This window comes from Astyanax mexicanus, chromosome 9, assembly GCF_023375975.1.
Source record: "Astyanax mexicanus isolate ESR-SI-001 chromosome 9, AstMex3_surface, whole genome shotgun sequence".
NCBI lineage: Eukaryota > Metazoa > Chordata > Actinopteri > Characiformes > Acestrorhamphidae > Astyanax > Astyanax mexicanus.
Window position 1 is genome coordinate 8,001,571 of NC_064416.1, and position 27,110 is coordinate 8,028,680.

General features: G+C 38.6%; 3 protein-coding genes across 7 annotated transcripts in view; 2 read left to right on the forward strand and 1 right to left on the reverse strand.

Moving 5' to 3' along the window:
- golim4a (golgi integral membrane protein 4a) overlaps window positions 1–2,219 on the reverse strand; it is a 38,834-nt gene extending 36,615 nt beyond the window's left edge. For both annotated transcript variants that reach the window (XM_049483328.1, XM_049483327.1), the window contains exon 1: window positions 1,562–2,219. In XM_049483328.1, coding sequence (XP_049339285.1) covers window positions 1,562–1,910 — 349 coding nt within the window. In that variant the 5' untranslated portion in view covers window positions 1,911–2,219. The remainder of the gene's footprint in view (window positions 1–1,561) is intronic.
- An 8,232-nt stretch (window positions 2,220–10,451) lies between these two features.
- LOC103031623 (zinc finger protein 239) lies at window positions 10,452–25,997 on the forward strand. Of its 4 annotated transcripts, XM_049483338.1 has the most exons (3): window positions 10,452–10,570; window positions 11,400–11,684; window positions 22,356–25,997. In XM_049483338.1, the coding sequence occupies exons 2-3, from the start codon at window positions 11,441–11,443 to the stop codon at window positions 22,880–22,882; spliced, it is 771 nt and encodes a 256-aa protein (XP_049339295.1). In that variant the 5' UTR covers window positions 10,452–10,570; window positions 11,400–11,440; the 3' UTR covers window positions 22,883–25,997. The 4 variants fall into 4 exon arrangements, with proteins under 4 accessions (XP_049339295.1, XP_049339294.1, XP_049339293.1 ...); XM_049483337.1 differs by lacking the exon at window positions 22,356–25,997 and having other exon boundaries at window positions 11,400–12,920; XM_049483336.1 differs by lacking the exon at window positions 11,400–11,684 and having other exon boundaries at window positions 10,455–10,570; window positions 22,058–25,997.
- LOC125804535 (zinc finger protein 239-like) lies at window positions 13,850–17,970 on the forward strand. The gene is made up of 2 exons (XM_049483331.1): window positions 13,850–14,139; window positions 15,488–17,970. Exon 2 carries the CDS (start codon window positions 15,494–15,496, stop codon window positions 16,469–16,471), a length of 978 nt encoding a protein of 325 aa, XP_049339288.1. The 5' UTR covers window positions 13,850–14,139; window positions 15,488–15,493; the 3' UTR covers window positions 16,472–17,970.
- Window positions 25,998–27,110: the final 1,113 nt, after the last annotated feature.

The window sequence follows — 27,110 nt, forward strand, 5'->3', positions numbered from 1 at the left end:
ACACTGTAATACTAACTATCATTAAACTCAAAACTTTTGTTGTAACCGATTACCTATTTTAAATTCTATTTTTAAAAAATCTAAATTTTAAGTTGATAAAGGAAAAAATTAGGAACCAGTCTCTCTGATTTTGCTATTTATAGGTTTATGTTTCAGTAAAATAAACATTGTTGTTCTATAAACTACGGACAACATTTCTCCCAAATTCCAAATAAAAATATTGTCATTTAGAGCATTTATTTGCAGAAAATTAGAAATGGCTGAAATAACAAATTTAGACCTCCAATAATGCAAAGAAAACAAGTTCATATTCATAAAGTTTTAAGAGTTCAGAAATCAATATTTGGTGGAATAACCCTGGTTTTTAATTACAGTTTTCAGGCATCATGTTCTCCTCCACTAGTCTTGCACACTGCTTTTGAATAACTTTATGATTTACACTCCTGGTGCAAAAATTCAAGCAGTTTAGTTTGGTTTGATGGCTTGTGTTTACTCGTCTTCCTCTTGATTATATTCCAGAGGTTTCCAATTTGGTAGAATCAAATAATCTCATCATTTTTAAGTGGTCTCTTATTTTTTCAGAGCTGTATACATATATAATTTTAATAAAGATTTTCCTGAACTCAAAAACTATATACTAAATTGGTACTAAATTCTACTAAATTCTTTTGTATTCTTTCACTTCACACAGATTGAGACCTATTATTCACCAGAATAGACATTTATTAGCCAATTAGTAACAGCAGATTAGCCACATCCACTGCATTGGAAAATTAAAAATCTCCACACTGAAGTAAAGCATGATAGCATTCCACCTAAGGTGGCAGAGTTAATACCTTTTCCCGTTATGTTATAAGGTTTTTACTGCTTAAAAATAATTTGTGGATATAAATACAGCTCTAAAAAAATTGCTATTTATAGGTTTATGTTTATGTAATAAGTAAAATGAACATTGTTGTTTTATTCTATAAACTACAGACAACATTTCTCCCAAATTCCAAATAAAAATATTGTCATTTAGAGCGTTTATTTTATTTTATTTATTTTATTTTGCAGAAAATGAGAAATGGCTGAAATAACAAAAAAGATTTAGAGTTTTCAGACCTCAAATATTGTAAAGAAAACTACCCTGGTTTTTAATCACAGTTTTAATGCATCTTGGCATGTTCTCATCCACCAGTCTTACACACTGCTTTTGGGTAACTTTGTGCCTTGTACTCCTAGAGCAAAAATTTATTCAAGCAGTTCAGCTTGGTTTGATGGCTTGTGGTCATCTATCTTCCTCTTGATTTTATTTCTGAGTTGTTTTTTAATTTGGTAAAATCGAAAAAAAAGAAACTCATCTTTTTTAAGTGGTCTCTGATTTTTTCCAGAGCTGTATATAAACATACAGCATTCGTATATGTTTTATATTAGTAGAACTAAGAAGTCAGGTATGAATGGGTTAACTCAAAATAGTTGAACTCAAAGTAATTTTTGGAAATATCCAATTGTTACATAAGACAGGATTAATTTATTTATGGTTAAACCAATACAGGGTTCACAGTGTAGCTTTTCTTACCCTGCAGCTGAGCTGAGAGAGCCTCCTGGTGCTGCTGGTACTTCAGGGACATGGCCTCGGTCCTCTTCAGCTGCCTGTGGGTCTCATAAGCCACCATAGCCCCATAGAGCCCCCCACACACCAGGGTGAGCACCAGGAGGGTCTGCAGGATCTTCCTCTGCCTCCTGGAGCAAACCCCGTTAGCCATGGTGGTGGCCTGGCCCAGGCTCCTGCTGCTGCAGCTTCTCCTGCTGTAGAAACCTCCACCCAACTTCCCCTCCTGACTTCTGTAAAGAGCTGAGGAGCTCCCTGCACTCATAAAACCACCAGTTTCTGGAGCTAAGAGCTGGAGATCATCCTCAGCCTGCATGAGAGGGTCATTCCTGGGGGTCCCACAGCCCACTCCAGCCAAGTCCAGCCCAGTCCAGAACTCCCAGAACTCCAAGAACTTCCAGAACTCTCAGAACTTCCCTAAAATCCAGATTCAGATCCAGAAAAAGATAAACCCAGGCCCACAGCAACTTCTCCACCCATTAAACTAATAAATAATCTATAACCAATAACTCTAAAGTCATTCTCACGCGCCACAGGCCCGAGCTCTTCACACCGTCTGCACTTTTTTAGTTTACGTGTCACCTAAGTTGCAGTTGCGCCTGCCATCCAACAGCGGACCTGAAGGAGAGCAGGAAGTCCCTCCCCTTATACCCCCCACCCCTTCTCAGGCTGGGACAGTCCTGACTGGGGCTGTGGAGAGAGCTAGTGCACCCCCTCCAGGCTTGCAAAAAAGGGTAGGACGATTATCAACCAATCACAACGCAGGACAAGCCAAACTAGGAGCCAATCATAACGCAGGAGGCGGGGTTTGGCTGAATACGGGTGGAAAACTAAATCTCTAAAGGCATTGGTTTCCTTGTAAAAAAAAAAAGTCGTGTATGTAAATATATTAATAATAATAGTGTACTTTTTATCCTTATATGTTTAAATTTTGACTTACTTAATCTGCATTTCATGTATCATTAAAAAAAACACTTTATTTGGGTGTGCTATGTTTGTACTGGTGATGTACTGGTTCTTAATATAAATATATACTTAGTATTAATTTTTAAAATGTGCTTTTTATGATAAAACTATACTTTTACTAAATGTGACCTATATTTCTGCAGTAAAACTTAGAACTTCAGTAAAATTTGCTACCAAAATATACATTTTTGTTGCTCATACATAATAAAATACAAAAAATTGTACTGCACATTAAAGTTATTGTTGGGAATGTTTTTTTTTGTTGGGAACATTGAAGGAACTTTGAACAAATTGTGCAGCCTTTTAAAACGTTACATTCATGTTTTTGTGGAAACTTTTTTACCTAACAATGGGAAAAAAAGTTGTACCATGTTGTGTAACATTTTAAGAAGGTTACATTAACGTTATGTGGAAATGTTTTCTCACGGAAACATTGAAAGAACTTTGAATGAGGTTGTGTTAATTTTTAGAGCAGTAAATTTAAGTTATTGTGGGAAGGATATTTCTTTACATTGAAGGAACTTTGAACGGGGTTCTGTAACATTTTTAGTCCGTTATATTAAAGTTGTTGTGGGAACGATATTTTGTAACATTGGGGCAACTTTGAACAAGGTTGTGCAACATTTTTGGAACGTTACAACATAAACATCTTTTTTTCATTACGTTGGGAGAACATTAACCAAGTTTGTGTATTGTTTCTAGAATGTTCCATTAAGGTTACAGTGGGAGAACTTTTTGGTAACATAAGCCAAGGTTGTGGGAATGTTTACTGTTAGACGGGACACTTTTTACAATCAAATAAAAGCCAAATTAAAGTAAGAAACACCCCATTTTCAGTTGCATTTTCCCTTTTTGTCACTTTTGTAACTTTTTACGTATATGTTTCTATTTACTGTAGAACTAAAAAAATAGTTTTATTATTCTTACAAGTCAAGGAACACTATATATAATTGAATTAATTCTTTATAAATGGGTAAACAAATATAAACAGGGGCCTGATTTCTTTCAGCTGTTTTTTTAGGGACCCGCTGGACTTTTAGAAGTGATCCACCCAAATGTAATGATGTAAAATGACTGAATTAATCTGGAGGGCAGATTCCAGAATGTTGTAATATTTCCTCCAGATGTGTTCAGAAGCGTGTGCTGATGGAGGGGTTGGGAATCTGTAAACACTGCAGTACTGTGATGTTTTTGTAAGCTGCGCTGTATCTTAAGGCAGTGGTGCTGCATGCTATTGTGTTTTAGCTCCTCTGGGCAGCACTGAGATGTTTTCTATTGTAGTAAATCTGGGTAATCTGATCTGAATGTAGATGAATGTGCCGGGCCTGCTGGGTTGATTCAGTATGTGATAAGGAACTGAGCCGTTCCACCAGACTCAGTCACTGAGAGATAAATCAGAGTGTGATGCCTTCAGGATAATAATACTGCAGACTGTGTTAGAATAAGCATATAATCCACATACAGAATAATCCCATTTTAACCCAACATCTACATTTACTGATGTCTTATTTATAATACATTCATCTGGCATTACATTCACACTAACGTGTAATTACAGTATTTATTATATACAATCAGGTAATCACTCATAATCTGTAATTATATAAATATATCTTCTACTTATAAACGTAAACGTGGTATGACTACACATCTAACAGTCTGTAATTTTTTCAGAATAATTTTTAATGAATTACAAATAATAGAAATTATAGACAACATTAAGAGAGATGACCCGAGGGATTTAATATTAATCTAAATTAAAAACGGGAGTAAAACCAGAGATCAAGCCCAACAAATCCAATGTCTAAAATTGTAAATCTGAGGAGAACTGATCATCTCTCACAGCTCCAAAGTACAACAAATGTAATATTGGTGATGGTGATGTTGATGATTATGATGATGATGGTAATAATTTTAGTGGAGAAAAATATAGGAGGGTAATTATAGTAGGGATGTTAATAAGAAGGGTGGCACGGTGGTGCAGTGGGTAGCAAGATGGCCTGAGTTTGATTCCCGGCTGGGGTGGGGTTGAGCTGCTGCTGATGAATCATTGCCTGAGTGCTAGCGTGCTTGGACGAAAGCGCAGCAACTCGGTTCCGATACATCCGCTCACAGACGCCTCGCGCCGCCCGGCGCGACATTTGAGTGTGATAGAAAGAGAGCGGCATCTACCCACCAGAGGGAGCCAGGCCAATTGTGCTCCTTCTGAGTGCCGGCAGCTGATGGCAGATTTACATGAACGGGATTCGAACCTGCGACTTCCCGCTCATAGCGGCAGCGCATTAGACCGCTTGACCACTCAGCGCCCTCCCAGGATGTTGTATGTTGATAATGAAGTGGATAATGATGTGAGAAGAATAGGGATGATGTAAGTGATGATGACAATGGTGAGGGTGATTAAATTAATAGGGATTATTATAGTGGAGATGTTGGTAATGTGGAGGAGTTGTGATGATGGTGATGATGTGATTATAGTGGTGGCAGGACAGTGATGCTGAGGATAATGGCGATGATGTAAATTGTAATAGTGATGGTGATAATGAAAGTGTAGATATTGATTGTGGAGTTGATAATAGAAATGGTGATTATAATAGCAGTGACAGTGATGCTGAGAATAATAGTGTAAATAGTGGTGAGGATGATTGTGAAGATATTAGTTATGCTGTTGATAATAGAGATGGTAAATGTAATGGTGATTGTAATGGTGTGTCCAGAGGTCTAAAGCACTGCCACTATCATCAGGAGATCAGCTGCCAGAGCCCTGAGAGAGCACAATTGGCCTTACTCTCTCTCGTGGGTACAGAAGATGGCGCTCTTTCCCCTCATCACTCCTAGGGTGATGTTGATCAGCGCAAGGCTTCGTCTGTGAGCTGATGTATCAGAACCGAGTCGCTGCGCTTTCCTCCGAGTGCGCTGTGATGCTATTCGGTAATGCTGCATCAGCAGCAGTCTAAAAAGAGGCGGAGTCTGACTTTACATGTATCGGAGGAGGTGTGTGCTAGTCTTCACCCTCCTGGTGTTGTGGCATCACTGGTACTGGTGGCATCATTAGCTAAATTGGGATAAAAATAAAAAAATATATACATTCATAGAAAAAAATTATATAAATGATAATGGAAGTGATAATGATTATAATAGTAATGATGATGATGATGATGTAATAGTGATAATAGTGATGCAATAACTGACATACTGAAGATGGTGAGGATGATTACAACAGTGATGCTGATGGTGATTATTTTAATGATGATAATAGAGACCGTATGAGCTGTTCCTCTATACTATAATGTCAGAGGCTTCAGGCCATTTCTGTTAAAAACTGTGAAAAAATGTGAATTTCAGACGTAGAGAGAGAGAGAAACAGAGAGAGAGAAAGAGAGAATGTTAGAGAGTCATCTGTGGATCAGAGTGAATAAGACAATACAGTGACTGTAGTGAAACTCAGCAGGAGTCTGATGGAACGGGTTTTATTACACTCTGCACAAACCGCCATTGTTTCCGTCTTCTGTTTCACATTAATCTCTGATACATCAAATCTCCTTCATCTCTCTCTCTATTTCCCTCTCTCTCTCTCTCTCTTTCTCTCTCTCTCTCTCTCTCTTTTAGCCCGTCTTTCTATAAGTTAATCTCAGATGTATCCCAGCATCAACTTTACTCACAGTACACTACTGATTACATCTCCTAGGGCCTTATTTTAGCAATTGATAGTCAAGCCATCAACCGTGCACCATGCAGCTTGATTTAGGGCATGTCAGTGTGTCTTTGCTATCATAACGACAGGAAAAGTATGCATTGTGCAGCTCAAAACATGAAAAAAACATGTACTAATTTTCTTAATAAATTATGGGTGTGTTTTGGGCATAACGTGAAATAAATCAATCAGCGTGCCACCTTGCCATTGCCTTTAAGAGCCAGATGCGCTCTGACCTTGGCAGATTGCTATTTTAATGGTGTAGCACTTCTGCGCTTCTCAGCAGAGGAAAATTACCTGCTTGTTCACACTGTGAAGGGGGAAGAGCAATGTTATTTCATGTAGCATTTTGTTTATTGTTGATGTTAAAGTTGACTGTTGTAAGGGTTCATTCAGCCAGTGGTGCACCTGAGTTATCTGCTGCCAAGATAGCGATATGCCAGAAATGTACCTAAACACACCTCGTTTTCAGCCCACCAAACCCATCAGTGTGTTTGTAAAATAAGTCGATTTTTAACAGCATGGGGTAAAAGATAGCAATGAGCATTGCAAAGTGCCTTGTACAGGGTATAAGATAGAGCCCATAGATTATTACTGTGGTTCTCACTCTAGGGTGTATAAAACGGGAGGCAGGGGGGCTCTAAAGAGGTTACAGGAGTATCTGTTTTAATTTGGGCAGTTTTTTGTAAATGGTTTTGGCCTGTGTTATCTGATGAAACTTGTTCTCCATGCAGCGTGTTAAAGTGAATATACCGGTTTATAAGGTCACTATGTGTTCTTGTCCTGTCTTATACAGTACTGTATAAGTGTGGGTGAGGCAGGAGAAGATGTAAATCATGTCAGCCACTCCTGAAAGCACATCTCTGTCTCTGTGATCTTCAGACAGTGAGGTCTTTCATTTAACTCTTTAAACAATCAGGCATGAACATTACTGACTTATCCCTCCCACCAGAACCACAGGATTCACACAGATTAAAGAGTCTCCAGGCTGTGAAGAGAGGAATCAATCTAAATCACAGACTAGCCTGTTAAACATGCTGTACACTCATATTAAAACATATAATATAACTTAAAGAAATGGAGATAGATAAAAAGTGATGATATATCCTGTAGAGCAGAGAAGCTTCATACAGTGTATTAGTGAATCCTCTTTTATGTTTGCCCTCTTCAACAGAAATGGTGCTTAATTAACAGAAATCTGGAATGAAAATGGAATTGGGTTGTAGTAAAACATGATAACGGGTACAAACTTTTATAAAATAGGCCACCTCCATTCATGACTTTATTCTTGTGATTTTACAACTTAAATCTTGTAATATTGAGACTTTAATCTTGTAATTTTACAACTTTATTCACCTAAAATTGCGACTTTAATCTCATAATATTAACACTTTTATCTTGTAATATTGCAACATTAATATTGTAATATTGTGTCTTTAATCTTAGAATATTACAACTTTATTATTGTATTATTACAACTTTTAATCTTGTAATATTGCGACTACAATCTTGTAATATTGCTTAATCTTGTTAATATTACAAGATTAAAGTTGTAATATTACAAGATTAAAAATTTAAATTTTACAAGATTAAAGTCATAATATTATGACTTTACTGTCGTAAAATGTAAAATTTTAAATTTTGCATCTTTCATTTTGTAATATTACAACTTTAATCTTATAGTATTATGACTTTAAACTCGTAATATTTCAACCTTATTCTCCTAATATTACGAATTTGATCTTGTAATATTGTGATTTTAACCTTGTATTATCACAACTTTATTCTTGTAATATTATAACTTTAATCTCGTAATATTGCGACTTTAATTTCATCTTATCACGACTTTACACTACGGAGCCCGGGAGGGGCCGTGGATAAAAAAAAACAATTAAATCGAGTGAACGATGTAGCAGTTCGTGCTCACGTTTTCTTTAATTCGAGTGAACGATTTGCAATTCGTGCTCACGATTTCTTTAATTCGTGCTCACGATTTCTGTAATTCGTGCGCACGATTTCTGTAATTCGAGTGAACGATTTCTGTAATTCGTGCTCACGTTTTTATGCGCAATAAGACAAGAAGCTCGGAGGGAAAGGAGCATTTTCTCTCTTGATCTGTTACAGGGGTGCAGTAATGATAATCAGTTATCTACCTTTATAACCTGCTGTTATTAATGCACTAGTGTTACAGTTAGATGTACAGTACAGTGAGCAGATTTTGCCTGGTGGTGGAATCTCTACAGCGCGTGGGGGAGAGCCGTCCGCGGCATCGGTTCCCCCGCCGCCAGACACCTGCCGCGCGCGCAGGTCTTCACGGAGCTTATTTACCAACAATATAGACAAATATAGTCAATTCCAGTCATGATTAAAGGAAACAAACATTACTAATGCAGGATAACTGTGTGTTATTAAAACCAGATCAAAACAAAGTTATAATGCAATGTGGAACTGTTTATAATTTCTTATTTTCAACAATAGTATAACGTAAAGAAGTATAATTTTATAAATATACAGCTATAAGACTTAGGTCCAAATGTACACTGTAAAAGTTAATAAAGATAATACAAAATTAATGCAAGGTGTGACAGTTGTCTATGAATGGCTCATATAAGACTATATAAAATCAAAATAGCTGGTCTAAAATACTATTAATACAATGTATTAAGATATTTAGTAAATAGGCATTTCATATAATAATTTGGATCAATTTGATAATTTATTCCAATATGTTTCCTAAAATAATTAAGTTTCTATATCTGATGAAATGTCCTGAATATCTGCTTATTCTCAAATCACAGTGTCCTGCCCAGAAACATGCCACAAGCTTCAAATAAAAAAATATAATAATTATAAACTTCTTAAATGTATATTTTCTGAATTATGTGTTTATTTATTATACAAATTATTAAAATATAGATTAAATCTATCATAAAAGTAATAATGATGTAACCAGATTTAAGAAGGTGTGCATTTCCTTGGAGGCTGGCTGAATGTTATTTAGAAATTAATAAACACATTTGCACATTGCATTAACTTTATTTTGATCTGGTTTTAATAACACACAGTTGTCCTGCATCAGTAAAATGTTCGTTTCCTTTAATCATGACTGGAATTGACTGTATTTGTCTACATTGTTGGTAAATAAGCTCCGTGAAGACCTGCGCGCGCGGCAGGTGTCTGGCGGCGGGGGAACCGATGCCGCGGACGGCTCTCCCCCACGCGCTGTAGAGATTCCACCACCAGGCAAAATCTGCTCACTGTACTGTACATCTAACTGTAACACTAGTGCATTAATAACAGCAGGTTATAAAGGTAGATAACTGATTATCATTACTGCACCCCTGTAACAGATCAAGAGAGAAAATGCTCCTTTCCCTCCGAGCTTCTTGTCTTATTGCGCATAAAAACGTGAGCACGAATTACAGAAATCGTTCACTCGAATTACAGAAATCGTGCGCACGAATTACAGAAATCGTGAGCACGAATTAAAGAAATCGTGAGCACGAATTGCAAATCGTTCACTCGAATTAAAGAAAACGTGAGCACGAACTGCTACATCGTTCACTCGATTTAATTATTTTTTTATCCACGGCCCCTCCCGGGCTCCGTATGCATTAGTAATGTTTGTTTCCTTTAATCATGACTGGAATTGACTATATTTGTCTATATTGTTGGTAAATAAGCTCCGTGAAGACCTGCGCTCGCGGCCAGGGAACCCGTGCCGCGGACGGCTCTCCCCCACGCGCTGTAGAGATTCCACCACCAGGCAAAATCTGCTCACTGTACTGTACATCTAACTGTAACACTAGTGCATTAATATCAGCAGGTTATAAAGGTAGATAACTGATTATCATCACTGCACCCCTGTAACAGATCAAGAGAGAAAATGCTCCTTTCCCTCCCAGCTTATTGTCTTATTGCATAAAAACGTGAGCAGGAATTACAGAAATCGTTCACTCGAATTACAGAAATCGTGCGCACGAATTACAGAAATCGTGAGCACCAATTAAAGAAATCGTGAGCACGAATTGCAAATCGTTCACTCGAATTAAAGAAAACGTGAGCACGAACTGCTACATCGTTCACTCGATTTAATTGTTTTTTTTATCCACGGCCCCTCCCGGGCTCCGTAGAATAAGGAGTTATGTCCAAACTTTTAATTGGTACTGTATGAATAATAAAATCCGCTAGGGGCGCTGTGTGTGTGTGTTTGAGGTGGTGAAGCTCCAGAATGAGAGGAGCAGAAGCAGGAGGTGCAGCTGTGATCAAAAGCAGAGCTGCTGGAGTCTGAATCAGAAGATCAGGAGCTGCTGCTGAAGGTAGAGTTTCTCCCAGCTCCTCTTTACACTGTTTACACTGTTTAAACCGGTTTATTCAGTCCGGATTAAAACATGGAGACAATTTCACCCAGAAACAGAGCGTTAGCTGAGCAGCTAATGTTAGCTCTGATCCTATAGATAGATTTAATCTTAATAAACATGATTTATCTTCATGTATCTCCTCTAAACTCTTATAAATACTCCTGTCTGTGTTTAGAGCTAATGTTAGCTCTGTCTGCTATATATATATGACCCTATAGAGAGATTTAAGGTTTATAAGCATGATTCATCACCATATTTCTCCTTTAAACTCTTATAAAATACTCCTGCCTGTGTTTAGAGCTAATGTTAGCCATGTCTGCTGCATCTATATGATCCTATAGAGAAATTTAAGCTTTATAAACATGATTTATCTCCATATATCTCCTCTAAACTCTTATAAAATACTCCTGTCTGTGTTTAGAGCTAATGTTAGGTCTGTCTGCTGTATTTATATGACCGTACAGAGAGATTTAAGCTTCATAAACATGATTTATGACCATATATCTCCTTTAAACTCTTATAAAATACTCCTGCCTGTGTTCAGAGCTAATTTTAGCTCTGTCTGCTGGATCTGTATGATCCTACAGAGGGATTTAAGCTTTATAAACATGATTTATCTTCATATATCTCCTTTAAACTCTTATAAAATACCCCTGTCTTTGTTTAGAGCTGATACTATCTCTGTCTGCTGGATCTATATAATCCTATAGAGAAATTTAAGCTTCATAAACATGATTTCAAGCAGATATCATCACCTAACTGTTTATTTTTTCTGTCTCTCTTCTAGAAAACAATGAGTCTTCTCCTCCTTCCCTTACACATCTTAAGATGTCCACACAAATGTCTGGAGATGTTCCAGAAGAGAAGTACATCACGGTTCTGATACAAGATGAGATTAAAGTAGAGAATGTGGATTTCAGTGAAAGCTCCAGCGCTCAGGAAACATCTTCCAGCTCTCTACACATAAAGACCCTGAAAACCACAAGCAACAGAAGATCCTACCCCTGCTCAGAGTGCGGCAAAAGCTTCACCCAGCTGAGCAACCTCCAAACACACCTGCGCTCACACACAGGTGAGAGGCCGTACCTGTGCTCAGAGTGTGGGAAGGGCTTCACCACACACAGTCATCTCCGAGCTCACCAGCGCATTCACACCGGAGAGAAGCCGTACCAGTGCTCGGAGTGCGGCAAGAGCTTCATCCAGCAGAGTAACCTCCAGGTCCACCAGCGCATCCACACCGGAGAGAAGCCGTACGTCTGCTCGGAGTGCGGGAAAGGCTTTAAACAGTACAGTAACCTCCAGCTGCACCTGCACAGCCACAGCGCAGAGAAATCGTATCTCTGCTCGGCGTGCGGGAAGAGCTTTACTCTACAGAGCAGCCTGCAGAGACACCAGCGCATCCACACCGGAGAGAAGCCCTACGACTGCCTGTACTGTGGGAAGGGTTTTAAACACCAGGGTAATCTCCGGCTGCACCAGCGCATCCACACCGGAGAGAAGCCGTATTACTGCGCAGACTGCGGCCGCAACTTCAGGCACCCGTATACGCTGAAGAAGCACAAGTGCATTAAGACTGAGGAGGGAATTGTTGAGGTTCATATAGCATAGACATTCTCTTCTAGAGTTGTGGTTTCCATCACTGGTACTGAAATAACTCCATTTCTGCACCTTTTGATGTTTTTGATGTTTTCCCTGCTTCCAGCACACCTAATACAGATAATTTACCAGATGTTTAAACAGATCCCTTCTAAGACAAAGATTGTGTGATGGGCTCCCATACACATGTGTGCATATACAGTATTTTAAAAGCAGAGGTTTTCCTTGATGCATTTTTGAAAATATTTAAATATTTCAACATGTACACTGATATGAAAAAGTTTGGGCACCCCTGATAATTTTCATGATTTTCCTTTATAAATCATTGGTTGTTCCGATCAGCAATTTCAGTTATATATCAATATATCATATAGTAAACGAACACAGTGATATATGTGATATTTATAGGATTTACAGAAAGTTTGCCATAATTATTTAAACTAAAATAGGCAGGTACATAAATTTAAGCACCCCAACAGAAAAAAATTACATCGATATTTAGTGGATCCTCCTTTTGCAGAAATAACAGCCTATTTGATCTGATTGTGAACAATATAAAAATAATTGTTAAGCTGGCTTAAACACTTTGCTGCAGTAGGGGTTGGATCATTTTCATTACATCTGAAATATTTAATTTTTTTGAGATACAGATTTTTGGGTTTTTATTGGCTGTAAGCTATAATCATCAACAATCAAATAAATAAACACAAAATAGTTCACTCTGTGTGTAATACATGTATGTAATATAGTTTCACATTTTGAACTGAATTACTGAAATGAAGTAACTTTTCAATGATATTCAAATTTTTTGAGATGCATTAGTAATACCACGAGTGGTGGCTTTTATACAGTTTTTAATATCGATATTGTACGTTTTCGACTAAAATTCAGAACTATATTATGGCATAGATTTCTGCCGTATCGTAAACCCTAGTTTAGAGTTATTATAGAACAGACTTTACATGGTAATTATACTATTATTATTATTATAAGGGTTATTTGTAAAACGCTACTCTGTAACTCCTTTACAGTCCAGCTGGGGGCGCTGTGTGTGTATCTGTGGTTCTGCAGCAGCTCCAGTGAAGAGCAGAAACAGGAGGTGGGTGGGAGCAGCCAGAGATAGTTTTTAGGGAGATTACCCATTTCATATCTCTAATATTAAAAATAATATTATTTCAGACAGTAATTACAGTAATCAGTTAGATCCAGGTTAAATACATGGCCATTTTAGAAGATTGAATCATTGTCAGTTTGCCAAACAAAGAAAAATATATATAAGAGACCCCTTAAAATGATTTTTAAATTTATTTTACCAAATTGAAAATCTCTGGAATATAATCAAGAGTAAGATGGATGATCACATTAATGACATGAATCACATGAATTTTTGCACCAGGAATAAAGGCATAAAGTTATCCAAAAGCAGTGTGTAAGACTGGTGGAGGAGAACATTCCAAGATGCATGGAAATTGTGATTAGAAAGGCTATTCCACCCAATTTTGATTTCTAAACTCTGAAAACGTTATGAATATGAACTTGTTTTATATGCGTTATTTGAGGTCTGAACGCTCTGGATGTTTTTTTTGTTATTTCAGCCATTTCACATTTTCTGCAAATAAATGCTCTAAATGACAATATTTTTATTTGCAACTTATATGGAATTATATTTGGAAATAATGTTGTCTGTAGTTTATAGAATAAAACAACAATGTCCATTTTACTCAAACATAAACCTATAGATAGCAAAATTGAAGAAACTGAGTCAGAAACTTAAGTGCTCTCTTAATTGTGAGTAATTTGGACTCCCTCGTGAGCGCCATCTAGTGGTGGAATAAACCCAGTGCAGCTTCTCAAGTGTGAATTCTCCTCTGTATCAGAGATTCTGTGGTGCAGCTGTGTCTGAATCAGAAGATCAGGAGCTGCTGCTGAAGGTAGAGTTTCTCCCAGCTCCTCTTTACACTGTTTACCCTGTTCACACTGTTTAAACCGGTTTATTCAGTCCGGATTAAAACATGGAGACAATTTCACTGTTTAAACTGAACTACAGCTCAGAAACAGAGCGTTAGCTGAGCAGCTAATGTTAGCTCTGATTCTATAGAGAGATTTAATCTTTATAAACATGATTTATCTCCATATATCTCCTCTAAACTCTTATAAAATACCCCTGTCTTTGTTTAAAGCTAATGTTAGCTCTGTCTGCTGGGTCTATATGATCCTATAGAGAGATTTAAGCTTCATAAACATGATTTATCTCCAAATATCATAATTTATAGCTCTAATCCAGCAGAGAAAAAATTTAACAATAGCTCTTTTAGTTAGAATTCATAATATAATTTTATATGAAATAGTTCAAATGTGAAACTATATTATATAGATGTATTACACACAGAGAGATCTATTTTAAGTGTTTATTTCTTTTATTGTTGATGATTATTATGGCTTAAAGACAATGAAAACCCAAAATTCAGTGTCTCAAAAAAATAGAATAGTATGTAAGACCAATTGGTACTTTTGGCAGTGTGGGCAGTGTGCCAAGTCCTGCTGGAAAATGAAATCCACATCTCTATAAAAGTTGTCAGCAGAGGGAAAAAATGAAGTTCTTAATTCAGTTCTTTGTACCAATGCTCTACCATATAATGATAACATAATATAATAACAAAGAAATTACACTCTTTTGAAGACATGAAAATTTCCATTTCTTTCACACACCTAATTTTGGAACCCTAAAAGTTCCTAGCTTGAATCAATGAAAGTTATACTCATATGAAGTGTGAAGTGTGGAGCCGGGGAACCATGGGCCTCACATCATGACGTGCAGCCCCGGTCTGTCCCAGCTGGCCTGCGTTGGACCGGCATAAAGAACCTTAAAGAACTGAGGCAACACAAACCTAAGAGACACTAAAGTTAAGAGACTAGAGCCACACTTGGCATGTTAATATGTTTCTTTAAGTTTGTTTTGGGTGTGGATGGAGGGCATTTTTTTCTAATTAAAGTAAGTTTTGAGTTCATTCACTCCCTGTGTCTGTGTCTCTATGTGCTTCTGCACTACCGGGTCATGGTGGCCTCCCCCACAGTCATATGTAATATATGTAAGAGCATTTTGTAAGTGCAATGGTCAATATCACGATTATTAAAATGATAAAAATGATGTAATGTGCATTTTATTGAACGATACATCGATAATCTAATTATTGTGACAGGCCTAAATGTAACATTAATTTAATCAGTGCACTCAATATTTATTTATAGGAATTAATTTTTCCTCTGTCTCACTTCCAGAAAACAATGACCTCCTCTTCTGAATCTTCCCCTCCTTCCCCTACACATCTCCAGACGTCCAAAGAGATGTCTGGAGATGTTCCACAAGAGGAATTCATCACGGTTCTGATACAAGATGAGATTAAAGTAGAGGATGTGGAGCTCAGTGAAAGCGCCCAGGAAACATCTTCCAGCTCTCCTCAAAAACAAACAGAGAAAATTACAGGCAAGGTGAGATCCTACCACTGCTCAGAGTGCGGCAAAAACTTTGCCCAACTGAGCAACCTCCAAACGCACCAGCGCATCCACACAGGAGAGAGGCCGTACCTGTGCTCAGAGTGCGGGAAGGGCTTCACCACACAGAGTCACCTCCAAGCTCACCAGCGCATTCACACCGGAGAGAAGCCGTACCAGTGCTCGGAGTGCGGCCGGAGCTTCAACCAGCACAGGAGCTTCAAGGTGCACCAGCGCATTCACACCGGAGAGAAGCCGTACGACTGCACGGTGTGCGGACGCAGCTTTAGAGAGCGAGGAACCCTCATTAAACATGAGCGTGTTCACACTGGAGAGAAGCCCTACATCTGCTCCGTCTGCGGGATGAGCTTCAACCAGCAGAGCACCTTCCAGGTGCACCAGCGCATCCACACCGGAGAGAAGCCGTTCGACTGTGAGGTCTGCGGACGTAGCTTCAGAGAGCGAGGAACGCTCCGGAAGCACGAGCGAGTTCACACCGGAGAGAGGCCGTACTTCTGCTCAGAGTGTGGGAAGAACTTCTCCCTGCAGAGCAGTCTCCAGAGACACCAACGCGTTCATACTGGAGAGAAGCCGTACTACTGCTCCTACTGCGGGAAGAACTTCAAACAGCACAGTAACCTCCAGCTGCACCTGCACAGTCACACAGGCGATAAACCGTACTGCTGTGCAGACTGTGGAAGGAGCTTTACTCTGCAGAGCAGCCTACAGAGACACCAGCGCAGTCACACAGGCGAGGAGCTCTACAACTGATCCAGCAGAGTGTGGGAAGTTTCCAGAAAATTAAGACCTGTTGAGTAATGCAGCTGCAGTCGTGCAGATGAAGTACCTGGCTGGGTAGAGAAGCTTCAGCTACATCTTAAAAAGCTTTAGCTTGGGAAAATGTAAAATACAGTCAGCTGTATTGTGAATTACCCACAATGAATGGTTTTGAACATGGAGGATAACCAATCCGGTGGCTTTTCCACAGGGACATGGTTTTTAGTTTGGCACAGAATACTTACAGCGTGGTTAGCTTACGGTACCTGGGGCCACAGAACCGTTTAGTAGGAGGGCTTATAGACTCAGGGATCTGTCTATTAGCTAGCACCGGGCTGTGCTAATGCCAGGAAACTGGTGGCTGGCATGCCAAAGCCTCAGTAGCGATGTTGGACCATGTTGGAAGTAATGTAAAGCAGGGCCCATTGCCGGCGTAATAATATCTCACTCATAGCCATCATGCTAAGAATACTGTAGTGATGTAAGACAAAAAATGCATACCAAGGAAAACAGCAAAACAACAGTAATCGCCCCTTTAATCAGGCATTTAAACGACTGTTTGAAAGGTAACTAAGAGCGTTTTCTGTGATTAAAAGTGTGAATTCAGCTGTAACTGGAAATATCTGCACACAACTGTGCTGGACTGTGCACAGCTTTCGAGGCCATTTGTTTACTACAACCAATCGACAATTGGATAGAGAATGGAGCCGTGTTTGAAAGGTGGAGTTAAGAATTTTGGCCTTATGTTTGCAAATCAGATTCATATATATTTATATACACTGCCTGGCCAAAAAAATAATCACACACCGTAATAATTAGTTGGATCACTTTCTCGGACTCTGGCTGCTGATGCCAAAGCAGCATGACCTGGGGTTATACTGTATCAGACATGTTTGATAAAATTTTTTATTCCACCTTAAATGATGCAGCAGATACATTTTGGCCACAGTACCATTTAAGATAGAACTGAAATAATAATAGCCATTAGCCAATAAGAAGCAAGAAAAATCTGCAAACTACAGCCAACTAGCACATAATTGGCCACATTAAGAATCAGGGTTAAAATCGGGGCAAAACTCTTGTAGTGTACCCCCACCATTGGAACCAGTATTGTCCTGCTGAAAATCCAGCTCAAAACCAGCTTCAGATGGCCTAAGCTGATCTTTTACTGGTCAAGGAGGTTGAAAACTGCTCAGATTGATCAAGCTGTTCGACCAGCTAAACTATTACACTTGAACAAAAGCACCCTTGACCTGAATGAGCTGGGCAGGCTTTTTAATTTTTTTCAGAAGTTTTTAGTGCTATGCTTCACAAACCGGTGAATAATGTTTCAATTTAAACATTTTGTATTTTTGTTTTGTTAATGTATTACAAACTTTTAAAAAATTCAGTAAATAAACTGTGGTTAAAGTGTGCAGAAGTGTGTCTCTGTAGACAGACATATTTTCATAAACACCGTCAATTCCAGTCATGAATAAAGGAAATAAAACTTTTATGAAGGATGACTGTCTGTGTGTTACTGCAGAAAGCATTTAAGGGGAAATGCTGGTGAAAAATCTAAAATAAGTACTGCTTCTAGTCCTTTTTTTTATTTGCCATTTTTGTTGGATCATCAAATGAAAAACAGAAAATACAAGCCGTTTTTAGTTTATATATATATATATATATATATATATATATATATATATATATATATATATATATATATATATATATATATATACAGTGAGTCCAAGAAGTATTTGATCCCTTGCTGAATTTCTTCGTTGGCCCACTAATAAAGACATGATCATTCTATACTTTTAATGGTAGATGTATTCTTACATGGAGAGACAGAATATTAAAAAGAAAATCCAGAAAATAAATCTAAGGAAGATATATTAATTGATTTGTATTTCATGGAGTGAAATAAGTATTTGATCCCTTAGTATTCATTAGCAGTTCTGGCTTTTACAGACCAGTTAGACACTCCCAATCAACTTACCTGACCTGAAGCCACCTGTTCTCACTAATCACTTGTGTGAAAAACACCTGTCCACAGAATCAGACAGATCACACAGATTTCAAGTCTCCAACATGGGTAAAACCAAAGAGCTGTCACAGGACCTCAGAGTCAGAATTGTTGACCTTCACAAAGCTGGAATGGGCTACAAAAAGATTAGTAAGGTGTTGGATGTGAAAGTAACAACTATTGGTGCAATTATCAGAAAGTTTAAAGAGTATAACATGACAATCAACAGACCTCGGCCCGGTGCTCCAAAGAAGATTTCGCCTCGTGGGGTGGCAATGATGCTGAGAACGGTCAGAAATCGTCCTGCAACCACTCGGCAGGAGTTAGCAAATGACCTGAAGGCAGCTGGGACCACAGTTTGCAAGGAAACAATTGGCAACACTTTGCGCAACAATGGATTCACATCCTGCAGTGCCCGAAAGGTACCCCTGCTGAAGAGAGCACATGTGGAGGCGCGCCTCAAGTATGCCAATGATCATTTGAAAGATGAACCAAGTTATTGGGAGAAGGTTTTGTGGTCAGACGAGACCAAAATTGAACTTTTTGGCCTCAACTCCACCCGCCATGTGTGGAGGAAGAAAAATGCTGCCTATGACCCCAAGAACACTGTGCCCACCGTCAAGCATGGAGGTGGAAGCATAAAGTTTTAGGGGTGTTTCTCTGCCAAGGGTACAGGGCTACTTCACCGCATCACTGGGAAGATGGATGGAGCCATGTACCGCACAATCCTGAGGGACAACCTCCTCCCCTCTGCCAGGGATCTGAAAATGGGCCGTGGTTGGGTCTTCCAACATGATAACGACCCTAAACATACAGCAAAGGCAACAAAGGATTGGCTCAAGAAAAATCACATTAAGGTCATGGAGTGGCCCAGCCAGTCGCCAGACCTCAATCCGATCGAAAATCTATGGAGGGAGCTGAAGGTCAGAGATGCCAAGCGACAGCCCACCAACCTTCATGATTTAGAGAGGATCTGCAAAGAAGAGTGGGCCAAAACTCCCCCTGGTGTGTGTGCTAAACTTGTGGTTAACTACAACAAACGTCTCACCGCTGTGCTTGCAAACAAAGGCTTTGCCACTAAGTATTGAGTGTGTTTGGCAAGAGGGATCAAATACTTATTTTCCTCATTGAAATACAAATTAATTAAAATATATTCTTTAAAATTATATTCTGGATTTTTGTCTTGATATTCTGTCTCTCCATGTTAGAATATATCTACCATTAAAAGTGCAGAAGGATAGTGTCTTTATTAGTGGGCAAACAAAGAAAATCAGCAAGGGATCAAATACTTCTTGGACTCACTGTATATATATATATAAAAACAGATTCTAAATAAAAAAAAATAAAAGAACAAGGGGCTCTGAGTGATCCAGCAGGATAAAGCACTGCCACTATGATCAGGAGATCGCCGGGTCGAATCCTGTTCATGCAGCTTGCCACCAGCTGCTGGAGCCCTGAGAGAGCACAATTGGTCTTGCTCTCTGTGGGTGGGTAGAAGTTACTCTTTTCTCTCATCACTCCTAGGGTGATGCTGATCAGCACAAGGCTGCGTCTGTGAGCTGATGTATCAGAACCGAGTCACTGCGCTTTCCTCCGAGTGCGCTATGTTGCTACTTGGCGAATGATTCATCAGCAGCAGTTCGAAAAGAAGCCGGAGGAGGCATGTGTTGGTCTACATGATTGGGTTGGGTTATTGGCTGTGGAAATTGGGGAGAAAAATTTTAAATATAATTTTTGAAAAAGAAAATTAAAAGAACAAATGATACACAGATTTATTAGGACTCTTAGTGCTAAAATCTCATATTGTACTTTATTACAAGGGCTGTAATACCCCTGGTGTCCAGCTGGGGTGTGTATATCTGTATTTTGTGTGGTGAAGCTCCAGAATGAGAGGAGCAGAAGCAGGAGGTGCAGCTGTGATCAAAAGCAGAGCTGCTGGAGTCTGAATCAGAAGATCAGGAGCTGCTGCTGAAGGTAGAGTTTCTCCCAGCTCCTCTTTACACTGTTTACACTGTTTAAACCGGTTTATTTAGTCCAGATTAAAACATGAGAGACTTTCACTGTTTAAACTGAACTCCAGCTCAGAAACATAGCGTTAGCTGAGCAGCTAATGTTAGCTCTGTCTGCTGGAGCTCAGTCTGATTATTAATACGGAGGGTTTAAGGTTTTTAAACATGATTTTAGATCATATATCTCCTGTAAACTCTTATAAAATACTCCTGTCTGTGTTTATACGAGATACAGTGAGGTATAAAGCTCTGTGTTGTCACGTTGTTGTGTGCAGATCTCTTTTTATGTTCAGGTAAATGATCACTTTAATGTCACTTTGCTGTTTTGTTGTACCTGAGATTAGGTTATTATATAAAAATGAAGTGTAGTTAATGTAATTAGTTTAATTTAGGACTATTTTGAATTCTAGACTTTCACAACATTCTTTTCTTCTGCCATGGTATCAGATGATTTTCTTTAAGTGTCTTAAAAGTGCAAATGTGCAGTTCTTCCAGTGACCATTGCCACTTTTGAAGTTCCACAGTTGACTGACCTAGGGCCTCATATAAACTGCCTGACCAAAAAAAAAAATGTTGCCGCCTGGATTTAAGTAAGTAAATGATGTGGGGTTGATGCTGCAGTTGGTCTGCAGGTTTAGGTTCAGCAACAGTATGTGCTGAAAGAATGAAGTCAGCTGACTACCTGAATATACTGAATATAGAGCAGGTTATTCCATCAATGCATTTTTTTCTTCCCTGATGACACAAGCATTTTCCAAGATGACAATGTCAGGATTTATGGGGCTGGAATTGTGAAAGAGTTCAGGGTTCAGGGAGCATGAGATCATCATTTTCACACATGGATTGAGAGAGTTCACCACAGAGTCCAGATCTTAACCTCATTGAGAATCTTTGGGATGTGCTGGATGGAGAAGAGCTGCTTTGTGCAGTGGTCAGACTCTACCATCATCAATGCTGCTGCAAGATCTTGGAGAAAAATTAATGCAACACTGGATTGAAATAAATCTTGTAACATTGCAGAAGCTTATTGAAACAATGCCACAGTGAATCCGTTATGCAATCAAAACTAAAGACGGTCCAACCAAATATTAGTGTGAGACCATTTTTGGTGGCAACTTTTTTTTTTGTTTCTTTTGGCCAGGAAGTGAGTAAGGGGTATGTACGTATAAAAACAGGCCTGAAATACGCTAGCGGTAGCAGTTAGCCACTAATGCTAATGCTGCTGCACCCAGCCTTAGTGGAAATCTGGAAATCTAAGCTTGCTGTAAATAAATGGAAACGCTTTTTACTCACCCAAATAAACAGTTTTTAGGAGAGAAATCTCAGTAGTTTAACATCCAACTCTTGTTTGACTTCAAAAGGTTTTTTTTTTTAAGAATCTCAGTTTTGTTTACTTAGTTAAGCTTTACTTTACGTAGTTTGCCTTACTGTTTTACTGCTTTTGGAAGAAGAAATATGTTTAAAAGGTATCTTAATTAATTATTTTTCTGCATTGTTTGCATGATCAGTGCAATCAATGGCTATATCTAAGCATCCTTAATTTATTTCTCTCTCCTCCAGAAAACGATGTCCTCCTGGTCTGAGTCTTCTCCTTCCCCTACACTGCTCGAAACATCTACAGAGATGTCTGGAGGACATGATCCACATGGGGCATACATCACAGTTCTGATACAAGACGAGTTTAAAGTAGAGGAGGTGGAGTTTAGCGTAAGCTCCTGTGCTCAGGAAACCTCTTCCAGCACTCCTCAAAAACAAACTGCTAAAACTACGGGTAACAGAAGAACCTACCCCTGCTCAGAGTGCGGCAAGAGCTTCAGCCAGCTTAGCAACCTACAAACACACCTGCGCTCACATACAGGTGAGAGGCCGTACCTGTGCTCAGAGTGCGGGAAGGGCTTCACCACACAGAGTCATCTCCGAGCTCACCAGCGCATTCACACGGGAGAGAGGCCGTACCAGTGCTCGGAGTGCGGCCGGAGCTTCAACCAGCACAGGAGCTTCAAGGTGCACCAGCGTATCCACACCGGAGAGAAGCCGTACGACTGCACGGTGTGCAGACGCAGCTTCAGAGAGCGAGCAACCCTCATTAAACACGAGCGCATTCACACCGGAGAGAAACCCTATTCCTGTGGGATCTGCGGGATGAGCTTCAACCAGCAGATTACCTTCCAGGTGCACCAGCGCATCCACACCGGAGAGAAGCCGTTCGACTGCGCCGTCTGTGGACGCAGCTTCAGAGAGCGAGGATCCCTCCGGAAGCACGAGCGAGTTCACACCGGAGAGAGACCGTACTTCTGCTCAGAGTGTGGGAAGAGCTTTACTCTGCAGAGCAGTTTCCAGAGACACCAGTGCAGTCACACAGGCGAGGAACTTGTGATTAACTGATCCAGCAAAGTGTTAAAAAAATATATACTGCATTAAAATAGGCTTATGTCTCTTGGATGCAGCAGCAGTAAGCTGGGCAAAGCTTCATCTTGGCCAGAAGAAGCTTTAGCTTGTGCAAATGTTGGTCACCTATATTGTGAATTACCCTGAGCCACTTTTCCACTGTAGAGCCGAATGTTTCTAAGCACAGATGATAAAAGTTCTGCTTAAAGACAATGTATTATACCTGTTTTTACACGTTAAAAGTTAAAATAGGTCTATGGTCTATACCAGGGGTCGACAATTAAGTTTGGCCGCGGGCCAGATATTTTCCAAGCCATTATATGACAAGCCACAATGAAAACATATTCTGTTTTGGAAAATGAAGTGTAATGGAATGGAGTGCTACAGACTAGTAGCTCTCCAGCCCAGAGAGTTGTTGAACCCAATTGCAGAACAGTTGAATTCAAAGCAGGTAAACCCAAGAAGAAAGGAAACAAAAAATAAATAAATAAACACACTGCTTCTCACACAGGATCTAACCCGTGCCGTCAGGGTCGCGGTCCAATACACTACCGCTGCCCCGGCTAGTGAATTGGGACATGGCCTGGAAAAAATGCCTTTATAAGGAGATAGGGATCCCCGACCTCTGGTCTATAGAAAACACGTTTGTGAAGTTCTTTGCAGTAAAGATAGAGATCTCACCAGTTCTATTCTTGCCAGAATGAGCCGTTTAAAGGCTCTGTCATTTTTATGCAAATACACTTATTGGCCAAAACTCAAACAAGCTAGTTTATGCTCATCTGCAATAGAAGCTCCAAACTTATTATTTGTAAGTACTTACATCTTCCTCATCTGCTGACTTGGCACAGACAGTAGGTATAGATGCCTCCCTCAGATGAAGCATGTTGCTGGTAAAACCAGCAGAGCAAAATGTCGTTTCTTCAACTGATCTAGTGGGTGGGGCTCTGGTGGGGGTTGATGGGTAATGCTTATAGAAGCACATGACTCCTGACACCAAACTCTTTCAGCTGACTTCCAGTAAATGGATGCATGTATTTCACGTGCTTGGAGTGTATATTTATATATTTGAGAACCAAGTGGAAATACATAAGCATACACAAAGTGTGTTTAATAACTGAGCTGGGCCCGATGTCTCAGCGCAGTTAGCTAACCATACATGGGGCCATAGAACTGTTCATTGGTAAGGCTTATAGGCTGAGGGATTACACTTCAGTAGTAATGTTGCACAAGGCCCCTAGCCATGCAAACACTTCGCTAGACATGTGGGACAAGCCTGTTAGCCGGATTGCTAATGCTGTGTTAGCGATGTCAGATAAGTCTGGTTGCTGTATTGCTAAAGCTGTAGTGGCTACACTATATTTCCAAAAGTATTCCCTCACTTATCCAAATCATTGAACTCAAGTTCCAATCATTTCTATGTCCATATATGCATAAAACCAAGAACCTTGCCATGCAGACTGCTTCTACAAACATTAGTAAAAGAAGGGCTCGCTTTCAGGACCTCAGTGAACTCCAACTGTGCAAAGTTGTGAAATTTCCTCACTACCAAATATTTCACACCTGTCAGTGAAAATCTAACACAGTGGAAGTGACAGCAACTCTGTGCTCTGTCAGAGTAAAATAACAGATCAGGGTCAGCGGATGCACAGAGGTTACCTGCTTTCTGCAGAATCACTACATCACTACAGAACTGCAAACTTCATGTGGCCTTCAGATAAGCATAAAAAGCTGTATGGATAGTTTTGGCAATATAGTGTAACAAAGTGCTCAAACATATTTGGACAGTGACCAAATCTTTCCTGATTTGCACACTGCATGCCACCACACTGGATTTTAAAGGGTTTTTAATGGGTTTATCTTTTGAGATAATTTGTCTGATTACTTTTGAAATGAGGAGGTTTTGTGGAATAATAATTGCAATTTCTAAGCACTTTAAAGGATATTTGTGTTTAACCCTTTAAATTAAACCTGAAAGTCTACAGTTCAATTACATCTATATTTTAATATTTTAAATCCAGTGTGGTGGCATGCAGAGCCCAAATAATGAAGATTGTGTCACTGTGCAAATATTAGTGGACCTAACTGTATGTTGATGAGACCAGTCACTGGCATGCTAACCCTGTATGGCCATTTATCTATTTATTTACTTATTTACTTACTTACCTTTCTTTTTATATACTGTTACATGGAATATCTACGTCCAGTACAGTGAGGCATACAAGTGGGTCAAATATAAAATTATGTATATGTGCAATAATATGTAAAGAAGTATATTTGACTGTTTATATTCTTAGATTCTTGTTGTAAACTTACTAAAACTGCATTGTGTTTTTTTTATTGGTTGCCTTGATCAGCTTATTATCAAATGTCAAATTTATGTTTGCTATATTTACTGGGTTTTATGAAACAGCACGGCCTTAGTAACCATTCGGTTCTGCAGTAGAAAAGAGGCTCATGTTAATACAGTATTAATACTGTATTAATACTTTATAATACTTCATAATACAGGAATATACAGCTATGGAAAAATTAAGAGACCACTTCAGTTTCTGAATCAGTTTCTCTGATTTTCCTATTTATAGTTATATGTTTGAGTGAAATGAACATGCTCTAAATGACAATATTTTAATTTGAAATTGGGGAGAAATGTTGTCTGTAGTTTATAGAATAAAACAACAATGTTCATTTTACTCAAATATATATAACCTATAAATAGCAAAATCAGAGAAACTGATTCAGAAACTGAAGTGGTCTCTTATTTTTTTCCAGAGCTGTATTTTGTATATTCCACTCTGCATGAATCCCCTTATATAAAAAATATATATAAACAGTATTATAAATTGTATACTAATCTTCTTCTTTCACTTCTTGCATTGTATAACAACATTTGCCTCACTTATTAACACTAACTAGCAATAAAACTGCTATCACTATACCTGCAACACATGTGTGTGTCCAGTAGATGGTACTGTTTAATCATATGATTTTGATGATTGATGTACGGTAACTACAGTGTACTGAAGAGGCCTTTTTTTATTTCAGAAGCTGGAGTTCATTTCACCTGTAAACCACAATACATTTATTCAGCTTGCATTATAAATGTGGCTATGTATGTTTTGTACAAATGTTGTCTTATTAGCTATTTTATTGTGATTATTTGGGAAATACAAGTGCAATAAAAACAGGAAAAGTAAATATTTAGAATGACATGTAATATAAATTAGACAGACATTGTACTAGTGCATCTCAAATAATTAGAATATCATTGAAAAGTTACTTAATTTCAGTAACTCAGTTCAAAATATGAAACTCATATATTATATAGATATAATATAGTCAGCTGCACTGACTTTGGACTTAATAATAAAATACAGTGGACCAACACCAGCAGATGACATGTCTCTCCAAACCATCACTGATCATCAGTAGATTTTACATTTTATTTGTAAATCAAGGGAGCAGAGTCTGGAGGAAGAGTGGAGAGGCACACAGTTCAAGCTGCTTGAGGTCTAGTGTGAAGTTTCTACAATCAGTGATGGTTTGGAGAGACATGTCATCTGCTGGTATTGATCCACTGTGTTTTATTATCAAGTCTAAAGTCAGTGCAGTTTTGTTTTCCCACAAAATCTTACAGCACTTCATGCTTCCCTCTGCTGAGGGTTTTCCAGCAGGACTTGGTCTTATATAATATTCTTATTTACTAAGATACAGTTTTTTGGGTTTTCATTGGCTGTAAGCCAAAATCACCAACAATGAAACATAAATGCTTAAAAAAACTAATATATATGAGTTTCACATTTTGAACTGAATTACTGAAGTAAAGTAACTTTTCAATGATATTCAAAATTTTTGAGATGCACCTGTATAGTCAGTCAGACAGTCTTACTGACAGAAGGATGGATGTGTGGATGTGGTGTTTTTAAGGTGTCGCTAGGTGGCTAGAAAAATTATAGACACATAAATTGACAGTTAAACAGACAGACATATTCTTACTTAAGGGGGAGGAAGGTAGATCGACAGACAGCCCATTATAAGTCTATGGTGGAAATTAATATCTTAAAATGTATGTAGTGAAAAACATTACAAAGTCCTATTCAGTTGTCAAGCTATTGATTTTTTTTAAGTTTATAATTTGTGTGTGTTTAATATACAGCTCTAAAAAAAATTTGTTTCTTTGATTTTACCAAATTAAAAACCTCTGTAATATAATTAAGAGGAAGATGGA

Coding starts and splice junctions, on each gene's coding strand:
- LOC125804535 (XM_049483331.1), top strand. CDS start 15,494: ATGACCTCCTCTTCTGAATCTTCCCCTCCTTCCCCTACACATCTCCAG.
- LOC103031623 (XM_049483336.1), top strand. CDS start 22,064: ATGTCCTCCTGGTCTGAGTCTTCTCCTTCCCCTACACTGCTCGAAACA.